The sequence below is a fragment of the Rousettus aegyptiacus genome, unplaced genomic scaffold (genome assembly GCF_014176215.1).
Source record: "Rousettus aegyptiacus isolate mRouAeg1 unplaced genomic scaffold, mRouAeg1.p scaffold_m13_p_2, whole genome shotgun sequence".
Classification (NCBI taxonomy): Eukaryota; Metazoa; Chordata; class Mammalia; order Chiroptera; family Pteropodidae; genus Rousettus; species Rousettus aegyptiacus.
Genome location: NW_023416295.1, coordinates 96,453,455 through 96,477,137, shown reverse-complemented (window position 1 = coordinate 96,477,137; position 23,683 = coordinate 96,453,455). Strand labels below are relative to the sequence as shown.

Below are 23,683 nucleotides of genomic sequence, written 5' to 3'. Positions count from 1 at the left end.
GTCGGGGCGCTGTCCGGAGGTGCCTGCAGACCCACGCTCCGCCCCCCTCTCGTCCCCACCATGAAAAGACGTGGTTTGGCCCACTGTGGAATTGCTCCTAACGTCCCTCATAAGGAGCTTTTCCCCGGCCACCACCACAGACCCCAATGCCTGGCCCAGTTTCTCCCCTTCATTCCGCTGAGACCGGCCATACAGCAGCCAAACCTCAGGTTATAGCTCCCTCTGCTGGCCAGTGCTGTAACAGCTGCCCAGGTCGGAGTCAGCCACCAGCCTTAAGGAAGGGCTCACACCAGGCCTGTCCCCAGGCTCACACTCATTCTCTGGCTGGAGCAGGCACAGGCACCTTCCCCACACATGCCCAGCATGGCACTTCAAAGATCCCCCCAAGACTCAAGGTACATAAGGCCAAGGTGGTGTCGTGATGTTTCCCTGGTCCCCAGGAACCAGAGGAAATCTTGCTTGAAGTCAGAGGTTTTCCTATTAATAGACAGGGATTTGAGGCTCTGACAGGGATCTAACTATACCCAAGGTCACACAGCCCCAAACAGAAGTTAGCCCACTCCCACTCTTACCCTGACATTCCCACATTGCAGGATAGAAACAGGTTGCAGAGCCCAGAAAACTCACGAGACAGTGAGGTTGAGATTCGCAACGCATTCAAAGGGAAACTGAAGATCATTTTGGAATGGCTTCCTGGAACTCCCTGGCCCTTCCTTGATGCTCTTGATGACAGCCAGGCGATGCCTCGAAGGCCTCAAAAGAAGCTGAAAGCATGCCAGCCTCCCTGTTAAAAATGCCCCAGGTGTGCCATCCAGGCAGGCTGTCGGAAGGGGGCACCATGTCCCTCGTCGGCCTCGGCCCAGATAGCCTGTCCTGCTCCCGCAGCCAACTTGTGTGTTTCCTCTGCTCATCCTGATGCTGGCTGCTCGAGTCTGTGCTGATTTCTCCACATCCTCTGTCAGGAAGGAGACACTGCTGCCGGGGATCTGATAGTTAGCGTTCTCTACCCTTCCATACTGCATGTGTCCGGATGGTGTGTGCGCGCACATGTTTGTGTACATGTACACTCACATTGATGAACACATCCTTTACTCTGCGCTGCATGCATCAGGATGGTGTGTGCGCGTGTGTGTGCATGTGTGTGCGTGTGTGTGTGTGTGTGTGCACGCACCGATGAGATTCTGGCCTGCACACCTCCACCCTCACTGTGCCTGCTCTGGGAGGCATCCTGGGAACACACGACTCATACAAAAGTGCGCATGCTGGTGAGCTCGGCTCCCCCAGTCCTCCCCTGGCATGAGATGTACACCGTAGGAGATGTAGCCACAAGTCTGTGCTGGCCCTCCTGCTCCCTCTTGGCTTCCCCTTCAGCAAGGATCAGAAAGATCCTGATAAGCCCACAGGACAAGTCATCAAACCGTAACAGGAGTTGGAGGGCAGGGGACAGAGAAGAGGGCAAGCTGCATGACACTCGGGTGGAATGGCTGTGACAGCCGCCTGCTTAGAGCCAGTGGGAGAAAAGATAACCTCTTAAGCTGCCTTTCGGCTTATGGCTCTGAGTCCCCGAGATGGATTAGCACTGCTCTTAGCACCCAGTCTGAAAGTTAAGAGCTGTGTTCACAGGCTCTGCCATCCTCCCACATGGGGATGGAGAGGAGGGAGGAAGGGGGAGAAGAAGGGCGCATCCTAGGCTACCTCCTTAAGCTAGCCTTGCAAAGAGAAACTGGGTGCCTACCAGCCTGTAGGCATCCTCATAGCCTGTCCTCCTCCCATTTGTCAGCAGCAGCTATTAGAAAGTTTGGGGAGATAGGGCAATATTCCTATATTTGAGGAAATGTACCTTTGCCCATGTCCACAGGATGATCATGGGGTTTCCCTGCCAGTGGCCCTCTCTGCAAGGGGTAGGGAGTCAGGGTCTGATGACATCATTACCAGGAGCGTGATTGCAGTCACGGGCCTCCTTGACTGACACAGCCTCCTCTTGTCTTAGATGAATCTTTGGTTGGGAGGGAGGGAGAAAAAAGGAAGGAAGAAGGAGCCAAGTGAAGAACAAAGCAAAGGAATAAAGGTTCTTTGCATTTTAGAGACAGGAAAGTGAGACAGGGAAGAAGTGACTTCCCAGCACTGCTCTGGGCAGGATGCTCTCGCTCCTTCTTGTTTAGCTAGAGGACGTGGGCAAGGGGCTATCGGGCAGGCTTCTAAGGCCTGGTTTGGTGCCACATTTCAAGCTGCTTTATAGGATGAGCTGGTGATAGCTCTGGGTTCCCCTCCCACAGCCTCAGTTTCTCCAGTAGCTTCTGTATATCAGACAGAGCATCCACTATGGCTCTTGGTTTTGCTCTGGAATCTGACAGCAGCAGGATGCAGACAGACTGACTCTCTCCTAGAGAGAGCTGCTCAGGCCGCAATCGGGCCATCTCTGGAGAAGCTCTAGACTAGGAGCTTGTTAGCAGTGCAGAATGTTGGCTCCCACCTAGGCCTGCAGAGTTGTAATCTGCCTTATAATTAGGTCCCTGGGTGATTTGCCCATTAAAGTCTGAGAGAGACTACTCTTGGATAGTAGTTCTCAAAGCATGTTCCCCACTCCACCCCCTGCATCACCGGGAGCTTGTTAAAATTGCAGAATCTCACGCCCCTACCCAGACCTCCTGAGTGGGAATCTGCCCTTTATCAAGGTCCCCAGGTGTGCGCTCAGCATGAGAAGCAGCCCAGTGGGGTCCTGAGCCCTCTTCCCCTCTGTTCTCTCCACCTGGCAGACCTGCGGAATGGTTCTCACCTGCTGCTTGCACCGGAGGCTCCAGCTGCATTTCCACTAATGACCAACCGTGTCCCCCTCCTGCTGACCCTCGCAAGGACAGGTGCCCAAATCCCATCTGCCAGAACTGCGGAGTCAGCATCAGCTCACCTGGAAACTCCCAGAAAGTCCCTATCCCCTGTACTCAGCCCCTTTGGACCCAAGTGCCCAAGACCATGGCTTCTGAGGTTCCACCCGGCCTGGGACCCTCAGCCCCCGCCTTTCACTTCCGAGCACTCACTGCCCGAATCCCTGGGCAGGGGACTCACCCTGCTAGGGGACAACAGCCAAAGCCCCTCACCAGACATCGGGAGCCTGTGGACCACAGGAGAGTGAGAGTTGGGCTCTCTGCTCCCTCCCAGCTCCCAAACCAGGAGCGAAGGGCTACAAACCTTGGCCCCTCTTGGACACCTGCATTCAGCGTGACCCCCACTGGTGCTGAGCAGCCCTCCTCTTGCCTCTGCATTGGGCTTTGGGTGGTTGGCTCTCCCCTCCAGGAACTGCACTGGGGTGGGGCAGTTAGGGTTGTCTCTGCCCCCAGAAGACACAGCCCTTTGATCCGCTCACAGCACCCCAATGCCTTCTCACCAGGAAAGGAGTGTGCTGACCTTTCGGGTCCTTCCTACAGGGCATGGAGTTGGAGAGAACTGAGTTGAAGCAGCCGGGAGCTGAGGCTGGGCAGTGGTAGGCCTGGAGCTGCCGGGGCAGGGAGCAAGGTGGAGGGCAGTGACCACCCCAGCACATGCAGCACCAGGAACCTACGCCACTTCAAGACCTTCCCCGGGAGAGGCACCCTTGGGAGACATGGCCCCAAGGCCCAGCCTCAAGCGATCTGCCCCCCAGGGTTCTCCTGTCCGTGGCCTGGTTCTCAGGAACACCAGGGCTTTAAAACCATCTTCAGCTCTTAATGCGGGTGGGTGTAAAACTTTCCGATTAGACCAAATCACAGACCCTGTAAAGTTGGAGCCACTGAGAAGGTGAAGCTCCAAGTAGAGGGGCACGCTGTCCCGAAACTCACTTTCCTGGGCCCATACTCCCTGACCACGAGGCCACCAGCACGCAGCCTCCAGGGGCTGAGCTCACTCTGCTTCCAAGAGTAAATAAGCGCCTTCCCTCCATTCCCTCTCGAATCGCTGAATTAGATGGGGGATTTTCAGGAAGGACTTTCCCAAATACTAAGGGAGAACAGAAAGCAAATCCTAGGAAATACTGAGTGTAGATGCTGGCAGTATTCCAAAGAACAGGTGCCAACTCCTAAGACAGCCATAGGGACCCTCCCGCTCAAAGGGCTATGACAAGTGGGAAGCTCTACGGAAGAACCCCACATCGGCTTCCACACCCCCTGGATCCTGTGCTTCCCGTCCTGGGGACCCTCTTACATCCCACCCATGGGAGATGGCCCCTTTTATGCTAAGACCAAGGCCAAGAAAGGTCACCCCTTGCCTCCCCGCTCGTTTTGGCCCCCAGTCTGTTGAGTTCAGCTCTGGCTGACCTGGATCAGTCCCGGTGAAGGGTATTCTCTCTCCCAGACACAGGTCACTGCGGTCCCCAACATAGCCCTCAGCTGTACAGAAACTGCACGCCTTCAGAACAGGCATTGCCCCATGCTCAAAGGGAAGCCGCCCAGGGCAGATTGCCTCCCTGCCGTGGGGATTCTTCAGGGGCTGTGGCGGAGAACTGAGAGGCTAACCCTGGCTGGCTTAGCTCCTCCACCTAGAGGGCCTTGGGGTGGCCAATGCGAATTCATTAAGTGAAGCACCTGCTTTCCCCAGTAATCCCAGGCTACAAGGACAAAAGAAACAGTGGTGTGATCATCTTTGCTGCCTTCCAACTTCCCAGGATTTGTGCAGATAAATCAAACATGACTGTGACTCTCAAGCTCTCTGCAGGGCTAGATGTCAGCCCGACAGGTCTCACAGAGTGAGGGCTGAGAAAGAGAGCTGTGCCCTTCCTGCCCAGGGCTCGAGAGGTGGCAGCAGTGAGCAGGGAGGTGCTGTGGCCAAGAACGTGTCTGCCCCTAGTGGGACCCCATCATTCTTTACTGAGGTCAGCAGGGCCTGTGGATATGGGGGCAGAGGTGAGAGGCTGGTGTCACTTACACAGCTGTGTCCCTGGGGGAGGCACAGGAGAACCCGGCTCATCCGCCCCCAGCCCCCTGTGTCGACTTAGCCTGGGTGGCGAAAGGCAGGATGAGCTCTGACTCCTGCCCTGCCTGTCGTCCTGTTCAGACTGCTACAGGAAGGTGGCTGGTCCAAGCTGCAGAGACGAAGACAACAGCCCAGAGCTTTTTGGAGCTGTGGCCTCATTCATGCCAACAGCCTGGCAGATAAGACACAAAGGAAATGGAGGCCCAGCATGCAGCAGGTTCCCCTAGGGGCATGCCACAGGCTGGAGTCCAGAGCTGGGTTCCATCCCCTGCGGGGCCTGCCAGTCCTGCCTGTGAGGATGCAGATCTGTATCCAGACAGTTCCTCCCAGGTCCCTGCGTGGAGGCTGTCACAGTCATGAGTTCCTTGGAGAGACAGAGGGGCATGCCTGTTGAAAGCCATCACTCCTTTGTGGGCAAAAGGCCCAGCACATCAGGGGCCAGAAAAGAAGCCGGTCATGGCGGGTGCTAGAATGCCACACAGCCAAAGTCACCACGCTATTACCCTGAATTCGCTAAGCTGCCCTCCCCTCCCTCAGCTCACAGGGCATGAGGGAGAAGGGAACATCTCCCTACTCCCGGGATGATGTGTTTTGGAGGGAGACAGGGTGGTGAGGGGACGAAAGCTTGTGTAAACCGTGACTGTTTGCTCTTCCTCCCTACCCCCTCCCCAACTCCAGGAGCCCCTCAGTCATAGCCACTTGGGGGTGGGTGTCCAGGGCCTGTGTTTACTCGAGGCCTACTGTTTGCTTAGAATGTTAGTCATGTAAATGTACCATCTTATAGTGATTGCAGTGAGAGGGTTTATTCCCCTCATTCTGCAGATGAGGAAATTAAGGCTCAGAGAAGTTAAGAGACTTGCCGGCCAGCAGCAGCGTCTGTTGTCATGCCACTCACCCCACGCCGGGCGGGGAACCCCCTCTCCCTCAGTCCTCCATCTCTGTAATAAACTGTTTGGGAGCAATGTGTCCCTCAGGGGGTACTGTGGAATAGCTGCAGCCTTACACCCCCTCCCAGTCTGAACAGAACCATCCATCTGGTGGCACCTGGCACATCTGCTGTTGGAAGAGAAGTCTGGCTTCCTTCCGCCTGACAGCTGGGCCCTCCTGGCAGAGTGGTTCAGGTAGCAGGCAGGACCTCAGGGGCCATTGCTGCTGGGATTTCCTGGCCTGTCACCTCAGTTGCCAATGCTGAGACCAAAGTGAGAGAAGACCTCCTTCAGCAATCAGAATCCTCGAACAGGTTGTAGAATCCCATGCCCCTGTGGAGACCACTGCCTGGGGGCATGGAGGGCTGTCAAGGGAGCAGGAAATGCCTCTCCCTCTCCATGAGGTCTCACAGATTCCCAGAACCACCCTGGGTAGGTTGGAGGTGCCCCGAGTGGCAACGTTGACCAACCCCTGCCTTCCTTCCCTCCCCTTATTGCCGACACTGGGGTGCTGGGCAGGCAGTGTGAGTTCTATCTCAGGTTTAGAATCTCATCAGACCACCCACCCTGTGCACAGCCACAGACCTGGCACTGAGGAGGGGTGGGGGTGACATGCCAGGGCGATGTGGCCCCAGGACCCTCATGCCCTACAGGCAGTTGGGTCCTGGCCTGCCCCTCCAGGTCCGTCTTCAGGGTTTTGAGGTAGAGGAAGTAATTAAAACAGTTACTTTCATCCATTCAACCACCCATCAGCCTTGGAAACATTCTCTACTTCCTGGCCACTTTGGGCCTGGGGACAAATGGAGGAGAAAGAGAAGGCAGTTTGACTAGCGAAGGAGAAACCACCACATGCACACCCTCACCCATCTTCTGCATCACCACTGGGTGGCGCTCACATCCGCCGAGGATGCTAGTGAGCCACAGGTGTCTAAACCAGAAGTTCTCAAACCTGAGTGTGCATCAGGATCACCTGGAAGGCCTTTTAACACAGACTGCTGTGCACCCCACCCCCCACCCCACCCCACCCTGCCAAGCTTCAAATTGGAAGGGCCAGCGCCAAGATTTGCATTTCTAGCAAGTTCCCAGGTGATGCTGATGCTGCTGGCCCTAGAACCACACTTTGAGAACCACTGCTTTAGACCACACCACAAAGGAGGACACTTTGCCACCTTCCTTTGTATGCCCCAGCCCTCAGGGCTCAAAAGTCCCTCAGGATGTCTAGCCTGGGTCCCATTCAATTCCCTGTGAGAGGGTGGGATGAAGCAGTGCCTCTAGGGGTGGTTCACGGCCGGCCAGGAAGCGCCTCTCCTGCTGTGCCTTCTGCCCTCTGACTGGGGCTCAGAGTGGGGCTCTCTGAGTGGGTCTGTGATCTTGGCTGGGAGACCAAGTGCCTGGGTCTTCTTCCCGAAAGGGAACACTTTCACACTCCAGACCTGTTTTTCTACCACCTCCTGTGTGCCTTGGGAGAACCCCACTCCATTCTCATTGCCCCCATCATCTCTTTCAGCACAATGCCCAGCCCTGTCCTCCATCCCCCACCCCCACCCCGGCTCCAGTGTGCCCCTTCCCCTCCCGCTTATGCACCAGCGACACCCAGTGCAAGTGCCGAGGGTATTTCCAGGCAGCCCTGTATTAGCGAAGGCAGACGGGCTCCTGGAACCAACTGGCCCGTGGAGAAGGGTCGTCAAGGTATTCTAGAAACAGAGAAGTTGCCATAACCTACCACATGCAGAGGAATCGCTTCAGTTGTAAACACGCCCCCTCCTTAGCTGGCCTCAGTGTAAGCCCAGCCTCATATGCTAGGGGGCATGATAATAAAGGAATTGTATCTAGGACCACCTTCTGTTGCCATTTTTCTTCCTCGGCAGGGAAATCCAGGCCATCAGTTCATCAGATGCGCCACATGCCGAAGCTGATACTAGTGGGTTGTGTGGGGAGAGGGAGAGAAAGGAGCCCTGTTAGGAGCCCATTCACCATACTGATTAGGGTCCTGCTTGCCTTCTATCAGCTCCCATGTTTTTTGTTTGCCCTGCCCTGCCCAAGTGTCATCAGCTCCGGGCTGCAAGCAAGAGCCAGGATCAAACAAGCATGCTTGGGTTGTGTTCCTCTTAAAGCTCTCCGCCTTCAGTCAGCTGGTCTTCCCACACCACTGACCGCGCTGCCCAGACAGCCTCTGTTAATGAGCCTGTGGTTTGCACATCCTGCTGCGGGCATCACTCTGGCTGGCTATAGCCGATGCAGCAAGGGGTCCCTCTGGCCGGCCATCAGCTCCCAGCCAAGCATTTCCAGCTCCTACTGCTCCTTGGATGCCCACCCCCTCCCACCCCCGACCATCTCACCCCAGAGTGCTAGTGTCTCCACACCTGGAATGCTAATTTGTACTCATCCCCAAACCAGAGTGAGACACTTGTTCATCTCAATGCAAAAAAAAAAAAAAAAAAAAAAATGACTTCAATCTTATGAGGCAGAGGAGCTGAGCACACCCGTTTGCCCAATGAGGAGCTAAAAAGGAAGTAAATGCTTTGTCTTTTATGACATAAAACAGTCATTCTATTTCCCTATTCTGTCTAGAAAACTCGCTTGAGGTGGAGTGGGTCAGTTGGGAGCCTGAAGAGTACCTGAGTAAGCTGGACACTGGGAAGCCCAAGACAGGGACTTGGGGTGGTTTGAGGGTTGGGGAGGCAGACTGGGAGGAGGCCACCCACCTGGTGTGAACCTGAAGGGGGCCTGCTTACTTGCTGTGCAAGCAGATCAAGCCACCCAGGTAGGACTCACCTTGCGAGGGGTCTACAGCCCCTGGCCCCTCTCCTGTGTCATCCAGACTCTTTGGTCAAGATCATTCACTGAACAATCACAGAGCCAGCCCTCTGGTGGCTTGGACAGCAGGCAGGGGAACAGACCCAGCCTGCAGCACATCCGTGGGCAGCTATCTTGTTAGATCTCGATGTCTGCTCACCTCAACCATCATTATGAGTGTAAGCGTGTGTATGCATGTCTACACAAGCATGCCCGAGGATGGATGACTATCCTTCCAGCCCCTCCCTGCCTCACACAGGCAGCACTGTGGGTGGTTGTCCATGCCATCTAAATGGCTCTGGCTGCCTATGGGGACCTGGTCAGGGGGGCGGGCAGTGGAAGCTCTTGCCGAAACTGTCCTCCTTGGTGGCTGCCACTAGCCTGCCAGCTGCCACTACTTCCCAGCAGGTGCCAATGCCTCTGTCAGCTACATAGAATGGGCTGCTTCAAGCTGGGTGGGACTCTAGTTCCTACACCCTGTGCCCAACTGAGAATAGAGAGGCTGCTGGTGGGGTGGTGGAGACACAGGGCCCAAAAGCCAAGATCATTCCACTTTCTTCCCCAAAACAAATTCACATGATGCCCTTACTTCCCTTCTTCTTCCACTGCTGCCATTAGCTGAAACACTGTCCAGCAAGGACTGAGCAGGAAGGCGAGGGCACTGTGGGGGGACCTGATGGGATCCTTGGGCTCAGGCCAGGGGTAAAGAGGGCAGTGAATGAAGCTTGAATTCGATCCTTTCCATAAACCAGGTGCAAATCATGTCACTGCACTGAGGACAGAACTAGGCCAGCCAGAGCCAAGAGAGTTAATGTCCCCATTAGTCTGGGTACCCTTTGAAGAGGTCATGAACAGTTTCCGCCACTCTGTCAAACTATTGTAAATAGCTCATGGATCCATCCCTAATTGGGGTTTAGAGAAAGTTAGGGACCAGAGATCAAATTCAACATGCTCTCCCTGTATTGCCAATCAGTAAAATAAAAAAGGCTGAGTCCTCTCAAGAACTGGGGTCTCTTGACAGAGATAAATAAATATCTTGAGAATATGTTGGGATTGCAAAAATTCAGTGGGGGAGTTAGGGTGAGAAGAAGGCAGCAAAGGGCAAGGCCCTTCCTGATACCATTATATTACAGAACATGGGCTCGTCTTGCACGCAAGTCACAAATGCTCTGGATGATGGGCTAGGCTAGGTCCCAGAGCGCTCCAGCTGCTGGAAGAAAAATCTCCAAGCACCAGGCTCTACCCACCAGACCCAGCTAGAGACCACTATGTGCCCTTGCTTTACCAGTTCCCACTCTCTTCTGCACAAATAGAAACCAAGGGGAAAAGGGTCATGCCCCAGGTGTGCCCCAGCTGCTCTCAGCTACCTGGCAGTCTGGCAGTCTCTAGGGCCACAAGGGAGAAATTCCAGCTCAGCCAGAGAACCTGGCTTGAGTGTGTCCTGTGGAGTGTTGCTGTTCTTTTTGTTAGGTTAAAGAGGCATAATAGTCCATCTCCACGGTTGTCATCAAACTCAGCAAAATGAGATAGTTAAATCAATAGCCTCCCAATCTTTACTGAATGCTTTAAGAAGGGACCATTGCATTGCCAATATTTTTGTACCCTGAATCACATTCATTTAATCTGACTTCCCTCTTGCTTCTGTGGATTACTGAATGCTGCTATGAGCCAGCTCAGAGCAAAACTGAGGCATGCGAGAAGCTTGCCCACCGAGCCCACCCGCAGATCTCCTTTACATAGCTCACTCTCCCAATACATCATCCCCCCCTTCCAGATCGCTCCCCTGCGACCCAGCTTTCAGCCGTGGCAGGGGGCATGCTTTTCCTCGGGGACCCCTGAGGAACCAGATTTGACCACTTTCTTGCCAAGCACATACCCCAGTCTGGGAACAAGCTAGATGTCTTTACATACATGCTTTTATTTAATCCTCATGGCAAATCTGTAAATAGGTACTGTCCTCATTTTGCAGATGACGAAACCAAGTTCAATGACTACATAAGCCTCACGTGGACACCAGCTGCAGAGTGGGACTTTACCCAGGCCTTCCAAACCCCAAACCAGCGTTCTTCCCACCCAGGCCTGGTGCATCTCGAACAGTGAAAGTTCAGGCACAGTGACAGCCAATAACATAGTTGTTGCCAGAAGAAACCTAGATAATGCCCGTGAAAGCATTTTTTCATGCCGTAATGCTCAACACAAACAAAAGGAGAGATGTGATTACATCCTGCTGGTCTCTGCCCATTTCCTTCCCATGAGCACTGAGCCCAGAAAACACACTCATGCTCTATTTGGAGCAAACAATTAGTCATCTATCTGTCCAGAGTGAGGGACGTCATGTCGGATGAATGACAAGGATGTTCCTTCTCCCCGCAATAAGTCTAAGTAGTCACCAAGACTTGTCAGTTCCCCTGGGTGTCTCTCGAATCTGTTATTTCTGTCCTCCTCCACCCCACTGGCACTTTCCTGTGGGCTCCATCACCTCTCACCTAAACACTGCAGCAGCCTCTCCCGATGTCCCTGCACCTACCTTGTCCCCTCTAACCATTCTCCACTCCACAGCCAGAGTGACGGTTCCCAAGGGCAGATTCGAGCTGGGCATCCTGGGCTTCAGGCCTGTCAGCAGCTCCCACTGCTCTGAGTTTAAAGCTCAGATTCTCTAACCCGGTTTGCCGGCTTGCACTCTGGTGACCGCCATTCTCTCCAGACACCCCCTTCACCTTCTGTGCACCAGCTCCCCCAAAATCAACAAGCCACACCTCCTTCTGCTTTTTGCCAGGCTGACTCTTCCTGTCTTCAGCTCTCAGCTTCGGCATCACCTCCTCCGGAGGGTCTCACCCTCCCTGAGTTGGGGTCAGTGTGGCTCCCACCCAGGGCCATCACTGTCGTGGTACTGAGCTGCATTCCATCTACTCCTGGTGAGCACAGGGGTTGGGTGTGGGCTGTTCACCACTGTATTCAAGTTAGTCTTCAAGAAGTCTTTGAGTGATAAATTTTGTATCTCTCTGCAAGCTCCAAGTGGGCTGTTTTGAGGGAGTTCTCAAACGTGAACCAGATCTGTTCTGCTGTGGCTGGCAAACCATCCTTTCTCACTTACCTTTTGCTGAGCGCTGGTGGGAGGCTGCTCTCTCACCATGTCACACGAGAAAGGCGGGGCAAAGGAAGGGACTGCAGGGTCATCTCAGTCACTCTATCCCATGGCCTTAGAGCCCAAAATGTCCCAGAAGGTACTAGACTAGTCATTAGAAGTCCCCAGGAAAAATAAGATGTCCAGCTCTACCGTCACACGGACATCACACAGACATCTCCTCTCCTGCCCCACCAGGGGGGCCTGCCTTTCACAGCTTAGCTCATCTGACCGGAGCCCAGTGCTAACAGAGCAGTCGGTGTGTTCCAGTGCCCTGAGAGCCAATGGATTTCACTCCGTCCCCCAGAAGCACTGTGCAGGAGTAAGAGCAAGAAGGGGCAGAGAGGAAGTGGATTCCACTCACATTCCTATGACATACTTAGTCCTTGGAAGATGGAAGGTCACCTGTCCCTTAGCCATGACCAACTCCTGACCCCAGTCACAAGGTACCCTCTGGTAAATCTCCTTGGGAAGGCTCTCAGGGATGCCATTCCAGCTGGACCTTTGACAAAGGGTCAACTCAGACTCCTCAATCCTCAGCAAATCCCAGGCAGCTTTGGGACACGGCAGCTGCAGGAGGGGGCCCCAGAAGTTGATGCTCTGGGACGATGCCATGACAAGCTGGCTTTTGCCCTGAGGAGGAGGCAGCCAGCCAGACCTCCATGCACGGAGAGGTTTACAGACGCCCCTCCCGCTACCATCGCACCCACCCTGCAGACCCACCCTTCATCTCCACCCCAGCCTCCTAGTCCAGTACATGAGGTGCAGTGATGGCCCAGGGCAAGATGATGTCTGAGCTTCTCTCACCTGCAACTTGTCACTGTGCCTACGGCAGCCGAGGAAAACACACAAACCAGAATGCCAACCGAGGAAGCTGGCGGGGGCGGGGCGGGGTGGGGGGGCTCCTCCTGCAGTGAGGTGGCCAAACCAGTGGGCTCACATGGTCTTCAGTGCCCTCCTCCTTCCTTGCTGACCATCTCATACCGACTCGATGAAATCATCTTAGAGCCACCTAAGGGAGAGCAGCCCAGGCAAGTCACATTGCAAGGTCTCCTTACTCCTGGAAGAGATACCAGGCTCAAACGAACCCCAGGGACATCAGGGGGACTGGAGAGAGACTGTACCTAAAACTGGCAGTCCGTGCCCCCGCAGAAAGCCATGAACGACTGTTTGCCTCCTCCCCCAGCACACTACGGGCCTAGCCCACAAGAATGGTGGTCGGTGGCAAGAGACAAACACACAGATGGGAGCTGGCCTCTTGTGCAGAGGGCTTGGGCCATTTGGACTGGCCCCTGACCAAACCTGCATCAAGTCACCAGGCAAAGAGGGTCTTGGGATTCCTCCGGCTCCCACAGAGGGACCTCGCACACACCTAGCACATCTGCAATCTGGGTCTGAGAAAGGGAGGCGAGGTCCTGACTATGGGATGTATCTTGGACAAAGGGTACAACTGGTGCCTGATCCCCTCTGATCCCTCACACCAACCTTAACATGAAATAAGCCACCGTCATGGCAGAACAAACATGTCACAAAGAGACAGCCTGCTTGTGCTTTTGACACATTATCAGTTTTTATTTAAAAACATGCTAAAAACATGGTGTTCAATAAAGCCAGGACCAGGATGAAGGAAATGCAGAAATGGCATTGCAAGCAGAAAAGTGCATTTGAAACCAACAGGCGTGCCCCCCTGCTCTCCCGTGAGGCCCCAGGGCTGGGCAGGGTGTGGGCTCGGGCCCCAAGGCCACGCCCCTGGAGTACCCATTCATGTCAGGGAGGCTAGGCCCCACCCTGCACTACTGCCTCACTGTGGGGAGTGGAAGGAAATGGGAGGCCGGGAACGCACGAGGCCAGACTCGATGGGCTGAGGGACAAAGAGCGGACCCCACGCGCCCGGCCCCAGCTCCTGTCCTGTGCCAGGTCCCTGCGAGTTAGCACCTCCACCGGTGGGTGGGCAGGGGGCTAGAGAGTCGGGGACAGTCATTGCCATCCATCTGCACTGCTCTTTGGCCACTAAAGCAAGGAGAGACCGCCACCTAGTTCCAAGTCGGACCAGAATGTCTTCATGAGCGTCTTGGGTGGGCTCAGCAGCCTTTCCAGAGTGAGAGCCTGAGATGCAGGCCCACGCCCACTGGGAGAGGGGGTGGAAATGCTCCAGATAGGGGTGCAGGTGAAGGCTTGTGCCCCAACACCTGCCGCAGCACCCCCGGGGAGCCGTTCTCAGCTCTTGCTCGCCCACCTTCCCTACAAGATGGCTGCAGAGACAGCCACGGCAGGCAGTCCCTTGAAGCTGTCTACGGGGCCTTCCGAGTCAAGTCCATAAGCTGCCTGCATCATGAGATCTGATTCAACTAAGTCTGACTTTGGTGAGGAAAGCCACTAGTGAGGCCTTCTGTGTGGTGTGGGGACCACTAGGCAGGCCAGGCAAGGGGCTTGGAAGAGCACTGCCTCCTTGTGCACGGCACCCTTCCCAGTGCACACTCCACCAAATGACAGAACATCCGAGCACAGGGTGAGGAGAGAACACAGTCTGGGAGACCGGCAGTAGGACTGAGGACTGCGGCAAGGGTTCCAGGGCCAGAGGATGCCCTGAAGCTCCAGAAACAAGATTGTCAGGGAGGCTACACACTTCCCAAGGTGCTAGGCTTTTGCTGTTGATTTTAACAAAACTTAAAAATTGCATTGATAGGCATAAACAAACTGACCCCACCCCCACCCCCAGCATAAACTCATTATGCACCAGGTCCCACTGTGCGACTTGAATGCTTGTTTGGTGAGTGTCTCTCTGCAGTAGTGGCATGGTGGCCGCCTGCTCTGAGCTCTGCAGATGGGGGTTCCTGGGGAGGCGGCTGAAGTTCCTTACCAGGAAAACGGGCCAGAGGACCCAGAAGGCAGTTTTGCTTAAATGTGTGCTTGCCCATCCTCCACCCAAGACCCCACCTTCCCAGGTTTCCCACCAGCACCAGCAGCCTGGTTTCGGGGAGGTGGTTCTACTCTGCCCAACTCACTGAGACCACTCTACTCTCTGCTTGCCATCCTCCAAAAACGTGAATCCTGAGCTCACCATAAGTTCTGTACTCCTGGTCCCGACTGCACTGCATTTAAGGTGAGTGGAGGAGCTGCTGGCTGGGTGGCTGGGTCTCAGTTCTTGGAACAGACAGGTAGAGGCTGGAGAGAAGATGTGGGCCCAGTGGGCAACCAAAGGTATTGACCCAAATGGTGTAGGAAAAAGGCAGCTGACCCCATGTGCGGCCCCACCTGAGGCCGTGCACGGGGTCCTAGCTAGCTAGTGGGAAACCTTTTCAAGCTCTCTCCTGTGGATCCTCAACTTCTCCCTTTACCTGCAGAATGCCAGCTTAGACCAGTGTAAGTGCTGGTGGGCTGCCCGATGCAGCAGAACGTCCCAGTTGCCTGCTCATCTCCCAGGCCCTGACTCAGGCTGCTTTTGTCCTGAGGCTACTTAACGAAATCCAGTCTTCAAAAACCCTTCTCAGTTTTCTGTACTTTGCCTTGGGGTAATGGAGGACATGATCACCACCCACCCGACCATCAGTGAACCCAGAGGAAGGAGATGAGGGTCCTGGGACCACAATGGGCATCTCTCCCTCCCTCCCAGCAGGCAATCGGCAGCCCAGTGAGTTGGGCTGGAATGATCATGGGCACCATTTCCACTCGCCCCTCTTGACTGTCGTGGGCCCTCTGGCACTGTCTGAGCAGCAAAATGTAAGGACTGCTTCCCCTTCCAGAAGCAATGTGAGAAAGTGAGCAGCATCTGAACTAGAGAGGTATGTGTCCAAGAGTTTCTAGCAGGAATGTCTGTGAAATCACTGGAGTTTGCAGAACCTGTTGCGGGATGACCCGCATGGGGTGGAGGGGGAGCCTCCCGTGCCAGCAGAGGGCAAGAGGAAGGAAGAAGGGAAAACAAAAAAAACTGCTCATCAGTGAAATGTAAGGACCCACGTCGGCTCTAGCCGGCTCTAGCCACATTCCTGGCAAAGCCCTTCACCAGCCCCAGGACCCCCGCTGCTCTGGCCTCTTACACCAGCGTTAGCAAACACATCGCCCCTGTGCAGGACCCTCTTCCACGTCGCTTTACACTCCTCCGCTGCACCTCCTCTTCCAGGCTCCTGTGCCATAGCCGCCAGGCCAGGGAGAGCCGTCCTGGTCTGGCCCTCCTCTCATTCCGAATGCGGCCCGGTGCATCTCTCCCGAGAGCCTCCTGAGTGTTGCACAGTGGTTTGTCCTGATTGAAAACGGATGGACGTCCTCTCTCCCCACCCATCTCCCACCCTCAGAAAAGGAAAAAAAAAAAAAAAAAAAAATCAAACCGTTACAGAAATCAACGCAGTAAAAAGTTATAAATCAGAAAGCTAACCCTAAACTTATCTGAGATAATATTCCTGAATAATCATAATCAGAGTAAAATAAAATAAAAAAGTTACACTGTAAGGTATAAAAAGCCTGGGCAAGATGCTCCCTGGGGACTTGGCCGGAGGCGGTGTCGCCCGCTCGCCCACAGGGTGGCCTCCGCTGGGCAGTCTCTCCACCAGGAGGGAGCACTCCGCTGCACCCCACGCGGGGCCAGTGTCAGTGTGAGGAAGGGCGGGGGGCAGACACGCGCCAGTGCTCGGGCCTCCTCGAGCATGTCCCCTGGCCCGCCCTGTCTTCTTTGGCAAATACACAGATGCAGGAATCCAGGCACCCCCAGCACCCCAAAGTCCCCGCGCCTCTTCCTCCCAGACCCTCCACCCCAAGAAGGCTGAGGCGGGTGGGTGGGGAGGGTAGCTGGGGGAGGTGGGGGCAGGGGTCAGCAGTCCGGAGCGCGGGCAGGCAACACAAAGCTCAGATCTCCTTCCCTGGCACAGTGTCCGCGTGGGGGCTGGGGCTCCCGCCAGCCGCTCAGGCGTCGTACTTTTTACCAGTCCGGTGGACGTGCTGGAAGAGGGTCATGGAGAAGGCCATGCCCAGAATCTGAAAGACAGGAGGAAAGGGCCTTAGACGGAAGCCCCATGGCTGGGGTCTGACGTGGGTCACCTAGAACAAGGGGTATAACACTCTGTACTTGAAAAACGCTGGTGGGATGAAGACAGAGGTGAATGGAGGAGGGTGCCCGGTGACCAGCTCAGTCAGCCCCTCAGAGCTGTCTGTACAGAATGTCATCGAACCTCCCGGAGGCACGTTAACCCGCCTGTTTCAGAGTGCCGTGGTGAGGCCTGAATGCATGAAGGACCAGACCCTAAATGATGGCTAACAAGGAAGTGAGGAGGAGGAGAGGAAGGTGGAGGGAACACGAAAAACCATGCTCAGTCATTTCCATTCAACTCTGGAATATACGATACGGTACCTTTAGGACATTCATGCTCATTGTGTCCTGCTCCTCAGTCCTGAAAGGGGCTGGTAACCCAGAGCAGCGCAGGAGGCAGGAAGAAGCCAGCCTGTGGCTGCACAGTAACCACAGATAGTGTGTCATGGGCACAGGCCACAAGCAGGTGACCAGGGGGCACTGTACGCCTCTCAGAGCTCTCGCCCTTAAGGTTTAGGCATAAGTGGAGGAGACCATGTCTGGCGAGCCTGGCTCCAGTGTTCTAGTCCAGGTCCAGGCCTGAGCACAGGCAGACCTGAGAGGAGCCCTATTCTTGGTACTAAATAGAATCTTGCTCTCGATGAGTTTACCTCACATTTGAGCTCTGTGAAAATGACAGTGAGCTCATCTGCTAAGTTTGCAGGCACCTGGATAAATCAGACACAATCAGGCCCCTGGGCCCAAGAGTGTAGGGTAAGAAAGATAACTTCATGCAGGATATCGACTATCTAAACATGGACCAACCAGTCAAGTTCAGGTGCTCCAAAAGGAATTGGGCACTGAAGACTCCTGCTCACCAGAGACAGGAGCTATATATAAGTAAGCACAGAGAATCCAGGAAATGCTCGACAGCAAGGTCAGGTTGTGGGGGCAGCTCTTGCTCCCAGCCAGCTGCATCAGCCTCATCTTTGAGACGGGAGGCAGGGAGCCCTTCCTCTTTCCTCTCCATCATCTATGCTAGGCCTTACAAAGAACCACCATCATAAAGCGCTGGCTAATTACAGCTAACATTTACCGAGCACGTCCATGTGCCTGGTACTGTTCTAGACTCACTATATGCTAAGAAGCGGCACAATGATCATGCCCATTATACTGAAGCGGGCATTAAGGTACAGAAGCTGAGCAATGTACCCAGGTCATACATATCTAGATGGTGAAGCCAGGACTGACACCTGTGGAGTCTGGCCCATGAGCCCAGGCTCACAATCATTATTGCAGACTCAGGTTTCATTCAGTTCAGTCATAAGCTTGAACATCCCTATGGAGCAGGGACAGGTGTGTTCACCAGCAAACTCATACAGGGGCTTCACGCAATGCCAATGCCAGGCCCCAGGCTCAGACGGGATGCAAGGAAACAGTGCCCTGTGGAGCCTGCAGGGCTGGGACGGGCATCGAAAGAGAGGCCTCAGGTCAGAACGGAGCATGGACGTCAGGCTGCCTGGGTCAGCGATTTGACTTCTGGGTGTCTGTTTTTCTCCGGCTGGGGTGCAGCCAGGCTCAGATGGCCCTCTTACCTGCATGATAAGGATGCACATCCCCACCGTGCCGAGCACATGCTTGTTGTCATCGAACCACATCTTCACCTTTTCATAGCAACCCTAGGGAGTGAGGACCACAAGGTGAAGGGCTGGCATGACGATGAGTGCCGCCTCCGGCCCAGCCCCACCCACTTTCCCCCGCGGCCCGTCCTTGCTCCTTCCTCTGTCCCTCCCCGCTCCTCAGCCTAGTCCTCCTGCCTTCGAGCAGGTTCTGCCTCCCACAGGGGTCCACCTTCAAAGCCCTAATGTTCAGCCTCAGACCCCATTCGACTTCCCCCCCGCCATGATGCTCCCAACTGGGGGTCCGGGCTCCCCATTATTTTCCACCTACTTTTTGGCTTCAGTCCTGTGTGCCCCACTCCACTCCCACATTAAGCCAACTCCTTGGCGTCCGAGGACCCGTCCCTCCTAGATGTCCCCTCACCAGACCACCCACCACACAGGCTGCTGGCAGGAGAAGCCGGGGGAAGCGGCCTCGGGCCTCACCGTTCTCCATAGTGGGGTGGTGGTGTTGCGCCCGCAGCCCTGGGAGTTCTCCATGCAGCAACGGTCGGGGACCGTGTCCTCGCCCAGCACCGGGTACCAGTCTGTGTAGTCGGTGACGCCACAGCAGTGCATCTGTGGGTGGGGATGCACAGGGTCAGACATGCCACGGCCTGCCATCCTTCTCTGGCCTTCCCCTGCCCAGACCAACCCCGCCCCACGAAGCAGCCACCCTGGAGTTCAGCAGAGGAGACAAAGGCTTTCTTCCTGCCCCTTCTTTTGTCCTCAGGAGAAGGGCCCACAGGAGAAGTAAGTGATAACCTTCCTGGAGGCCAGGGCAGGGAGACGGGAATGCTGCCTGCCCCTCAGAGCCGGGCACTGGACTCTGGGCAGGGGTGCTCAGCCCTCCGTTTCCCAGCTCTGTGCTTGTGGATTGTCTCAAGTTAGCTGCCGGCCCCTCCCCAGGCCTCAGCATGGGACCTGAGGCTGCACTGATTTGTTTGCTTTTGGAATCAAAGCCTCCCTGCCTGAGCCACGACCAGGGAGGCACGTGTTACTAAAACAAACTCTGTCACTCATTCCAAATCTTCAGAAAAGGACTCGGATGGTCTGTTCTTTTCAATTAACCCTCCTTCGCAGTTCCCTGTGCCACTTAGTCACTCACAGGGCTCCCCTGGGCCTGTCCACTCCTGCTTCCAGGTCCTGTTTACCCACCTTCATTCGCCTCCCGTCCCTCTCCGGCTGTAACCCAATGTACGGCATCTGACCCAGCAGCTCTCAGTTAAAATCCAGACAGCACAGGAGCCCAGTCAGGCACCTGGGTGGAGGCTGAGGGCCAGGCTGCCACCCCACCTGCCGGCCTGGCCCAGCCCCCGCTGTGTCCAGTCGGCAGAGCTCCCCCGACCCCTCACCTCGGCCTGGATGATGTTCCAGGCGTTCCTAAGCCCCAGGTTGTTCTCTGTGTTGTACAGCAGCAGGCCTTCTTTCAGGTCCTTCTTGGCATTCTCGTTCACCTGCCGGTTGCGGCAGACAGACAGGATGGTTGGAACCAGGCTGCAACACGCTCAGGTCAGCTAGGACTGCTGGCCACCACTCTTTCAGACTGGGGGAGAGCCCTGGGGCTGGGCTCTGCTGGCTCAGTGGGGGTGGGTGCTAAGCACAGGGTAGGTTCATGCTCCCAGCTTTAGTCTGCACCCACTGACTCCCAGGAGAGCTAAACTCGTCAGCAGGGCTGTAACACTCAGAGACAGAGAGACCGGCCACACACGCAGGCCACTCTGCCACCCCAGGCACATCTTCTCCTATGATGCCCTTGTCAAAATACACCCTGGGACCAAGGGTGGCAGATTAGTCATTGCGATCTCGGGTCCACCTCTCACTGGCAAATTACCTTATCCTCTCTTGCCTCTGTTTTATCCATAATATGTTGGACTAGTACTATCTACGTCTGGGATTGTACTGAGAATGAAAGGAAACAATTCTCATAAAGGGGCAAGAACAGGGCTGACACAGAGGGATGTCTCAATGTTGTTATTTCTTCTCTTTCATAAACGCTGAAGGACTATTGTTTCTAATCCTAATGATGACTGCACCTTTCAGTGTGGCCTGGGCAAGGATTTCACGAATCCCAGGAGCAGCCGGTGACACAGCTACCTGTGCACTCGGCAGCGTGCGCCGAGAGAGCCTGCGAAAGCCCCAAGACTGAGGGCCCAGCCACTCGTTCTTGGTCGCGCCAATAAGGAGTTCTCCAACTTGACTGGGAACTATCTGGTCTGGCAAGGGATCAGCCCACCACCTTCCTGAACCCTAGACACAGCCGCTCTGTCCCCACAGCCCTGTAGGGATAGAAGGGCAGCTACGCCCCAAAAGCAAGCCCCGCGCGCAGTGTCACCTGCAAAGTGCCTCCATGTTTCCCGTGTGTTATCCTCAGATCACCCAGTCCAACCACCTACTGAGGTCTGAATCCCTTCTCTCAGTGGGTAACACGAGCATGCTCGAACGCACCCGGTGATGGGGCACCCACTCGTCCACTGCATCCATGGGTAATCTAGAGGACTCCACTTCTAAGCCTACACGAGGTAATAAACCAACCCAAGCTCGCCTTCCCCGTGCTGACCCCACCAAAATCTTCTTTCATCTGGGCCTCTCCTGGTTCTCCTGGTTCCACTCTCCTTTCCTCAGGTACTACCACCTGTCAGCACTTTTCCTTTGTCTTGCCCAGCTAGACCCAGCCCCAAAGGCAATGAAATTCCACAAGCCCCTCCCTTCCTATAAGGCTTACCTTGTCCATGTAGACAAAGAAGAGGATAAGTAAGATCAGCTCTGCTAGGAGGATGATCAACAGGACGATGAAAAACTAGAAAGAAAAAGCGTGGGCAGATGGTGGTGGTCATGGCCGGGGATGGGGTACAAACAAGGACGGCAGGGAGGCAGGGGAGAGGTGGCACATGGACAGGGCTTCCCAGGTATGGGAGAGGCCATCTACTGCTAAGAAAACCCAGACAGGTAGAGGAGGGGCATACAGTAGACAGCCAATGGAGGAGTGAGAAGGATAACTAGGGAAGGGATGGCCAACAAGGAGGAAGAGGGGTGTGGCTGGGCAAAAAACATTCTAGAAGCAATTTTCCTGGGCTCAGTCAGCGAATGTGCCCAGGCCTTGCCTGTCTCTGTGGCCCAAAATGCAGGGTGACTCAGAGTTCAGAGGGCTGAGGATATGGGGGTCCAACTTACACTCAGGAGGAGGCACTTGTTTTCCTTGATGGCCCCCAGGCAGCCGAGGAAGCCCGTCACCATGACAATGGTGCCTATGGCGATGACTAGATTGGCCGCAGACAGCGAGGGGAAGCTGGGGGAGAAGGTGGCGAAGTTGCCTTGGGACACCGAGAGCCAAATGCCCACTCCAAGCAGCCCACAGCCACAGAGCTGGAGAGAAAAGAAAGCATGTTAGGCTGGCATTGCTTCTGCATTCCTCACCATGGGACTCGAAAGACTCCGTGTCCCCACCAACCCCGAGACCCAGAACTGGGCTACTGGTGAGACATGGTCACAGCCTAAAATGATGACGAATCCCTTCAGTCTCCTTGTGTCTCAATCTCCCCATCTCGCAAATGGGGTTATATTAGCTTCACAGGCCCCATAGGGTCGCTCTGAGGAGCAAGTTAATTCAGGTGCAAGCAAAATCCTGTGCCAAATATCACGGGTCCTAGGTGTACACATGAGTGGTTGCTCTTACTCCCCTTGGTGGAAGAGAGGCCCTGGCATTCAGGGAGCGGCCTGGGGGGCGGGGTGCACGGTGGTCATGGAAAGCAAGTAAGGACTTGTCTCTGAGGTTGAAAAGAGAATCTCAGAGTCCACTTTCTCAAGCCAGACCTTCCAGCAACCGTGACCTGTTGCCTGGACCAGAAGGGCCGTTGGCCCACTGTTCTCAGGAGCCCAATGAAAAACTTTCCCAGATGGAAAAAAAAGGACTCATTGGGCTTGCTGAGAAGCTGGCTGAGGGGCTGGCCACGTGTAGGAACCCATCACTGCCTTCGCCATCCATCCAGTAAGAAAAGCAACCAGCGCTATGGGCCCCAAAAGCCAACGCTTCGCAACGGCACCCCTGGGGCCACCAATGCCACCAGCTTTATCAAGGAAGCTTCGGTTTCACTGGCTGCAGATCTCCACATCTGCTGTAGTTTATACTCGATAAAGCTGACACTTGCCTCCTCCGGCAATTCAGAGGAAGTCTGCTGAGTCTGAGGAGCCAATCAATCAGTCAACCAATATTTATTGAGAACCTACAGCATGCAGAGTCCTGTGCCAGAAAAGCTACCACCACTTTAGGGACCTGCCTTCCTCAGGCCTCTCTTGGGCTGGATGGGAGCAATAAGAAAGCAGCATCCAGCCCCGGCAGTACACGCTGGCGCCAAGTAAATGGAACGGGAGTTCAGAGGCAGCAGTCACTGTCCTGGTCTGAGATGCCAGGCGGAGGAGGCGGTCCCTCGGGGACAGGTGCACTTGGGGCAGGGTGAAATAACAGATGTAAGGGCTGGGGAGGCACAGGCATGGATCTGGTGCCCGGCTCCCGCTTGTCCTGGTTGTGTGAACTTGCAAGCCTCTTTTATGCTGAATGAGAATAACAGTGCCTTCCTCTGTATTGTTGTGAGAATTTAAGTGGAAGCAAGCATGAGTAGTAGGTGGCCAGTACCAGGTACTGGACTCTGAAAAGCATTTACTGAGAAGTTCCTAAGGGCCGGGGTCTGTGCTGTGACCCCCATGAAGCAAGCACATCCCTGCTCTCCAGCTGGTGTCACTCAGAGAGGAGACACAGATGTACCCGCGAAGACGGGCAGCCCCCAACCCAAACTGAGCTCCTACTTAATAAGTGCCAGGCCCCTTTCTGAGTGCTGGGGAGATGGTAAACAGCACCGGTCAAGGCCCTGCCCTCGTGAAGAGGGAATTCCTACACAGGACACAGATGCTACATAAGCAAACATACAGAATTTCAGGTTCTGGTTTGTGCTGGGAAGAAAAATAAAAATGGATAAGGAGTTAGAAAGTAACGGGACAGAGTGGTCAAGGAAGGCCTCTTGGGAACGTGGCATTTGAGTAGCGACCCAAATAAAGAGGGGAAGTGAGCCACACAAATATCTGGGGGAAGAATGTTCTAGGTAGAGGGAGCAGCGAGTACAAAAGCTCTGAGATGGGAACGAGCCTAGACAGCCACAGAGGAGCAGGTGTCCGTGTGGCTACGACAGAGTGAAGGTGACAAGTTGTAGGGGACCAGTAGGTGGGGTGGCAGGACACAGAACCT

At 55.0% G+C, this 23,683-nt stretch overlaps 2 protein-coding genes across 9 annotated transcripts in view; one reads left to right on the top strand and one right to left on the bottom strand.

Moving 5' to 3' along the window:
• The window catches only part of TSPAN11 (tetraspanin 11), an 88,553-nt gene extending 77,238 nt beyond the window's left edge, over positions 1-11,315 (top strand). For 2 of the 5 annotated variants that reach the window (XM_036237542.1, XM_016130118.2), the window contains one exon: positions 2,757-7,702. In XM_036237542.1, the coding sequence (XP_036093435.1) occupies positions 2,757-2,816 (60 nt within the window). In that variant the 3' untranslated portion in view covers positions 2,817-7,702. Of the gene's footprint in view, positions 1-2,756; positions 7,703-8,438; positions 8,490-10,632 lie in introns of those variants that run through there. The other 3 variants (XR_004955883.1, XR_004955884.1, XM_016130120.2) reach the window with 3 other exon arrangements.
• A 2,017-nt stretch (positions 11,316-13,332) lies between these two features.
• The window catches only part of TSPAN9 (tetraspanin 9), a 187,161-nt gene continuing 176,810 nt past the window's right edge, over positions 13,333-23,683 (bottom strand). For all 4 annotated transcript variants that reach the window (XM_016130115.2, XM_016130117.2, XM_016130114.2 and 1 more), the window contains 6 exons: positions 21,619-21,810; positions 21,170-21,244; positions 19,800-19,901; positions 18,892-19,023; positions 18,382-18,465; positions 13,333-16,755 (listed from right to left, as the gene is read on the bottom strand). In XM_016130115.2, coding sequence (XP_015985601.1) covers positions 16,684-16,755; positions 18,382-18,465; positions 18,892-19,023; positions 19,800-19,901; positions 21,170-21,244; positions 21,619-21,810 — 657 coding nt within the window. In that variant the 3' untranslated portion in view covers positions 13,333-16,683. The remainder of the gene's footprint in view (positions 16,756-18,381; positions 18,466-18,891; positions 19,024-19,799; positions 19,902-21,169; positions 21,245-21,618; positions 21,811-23,683) is intronic.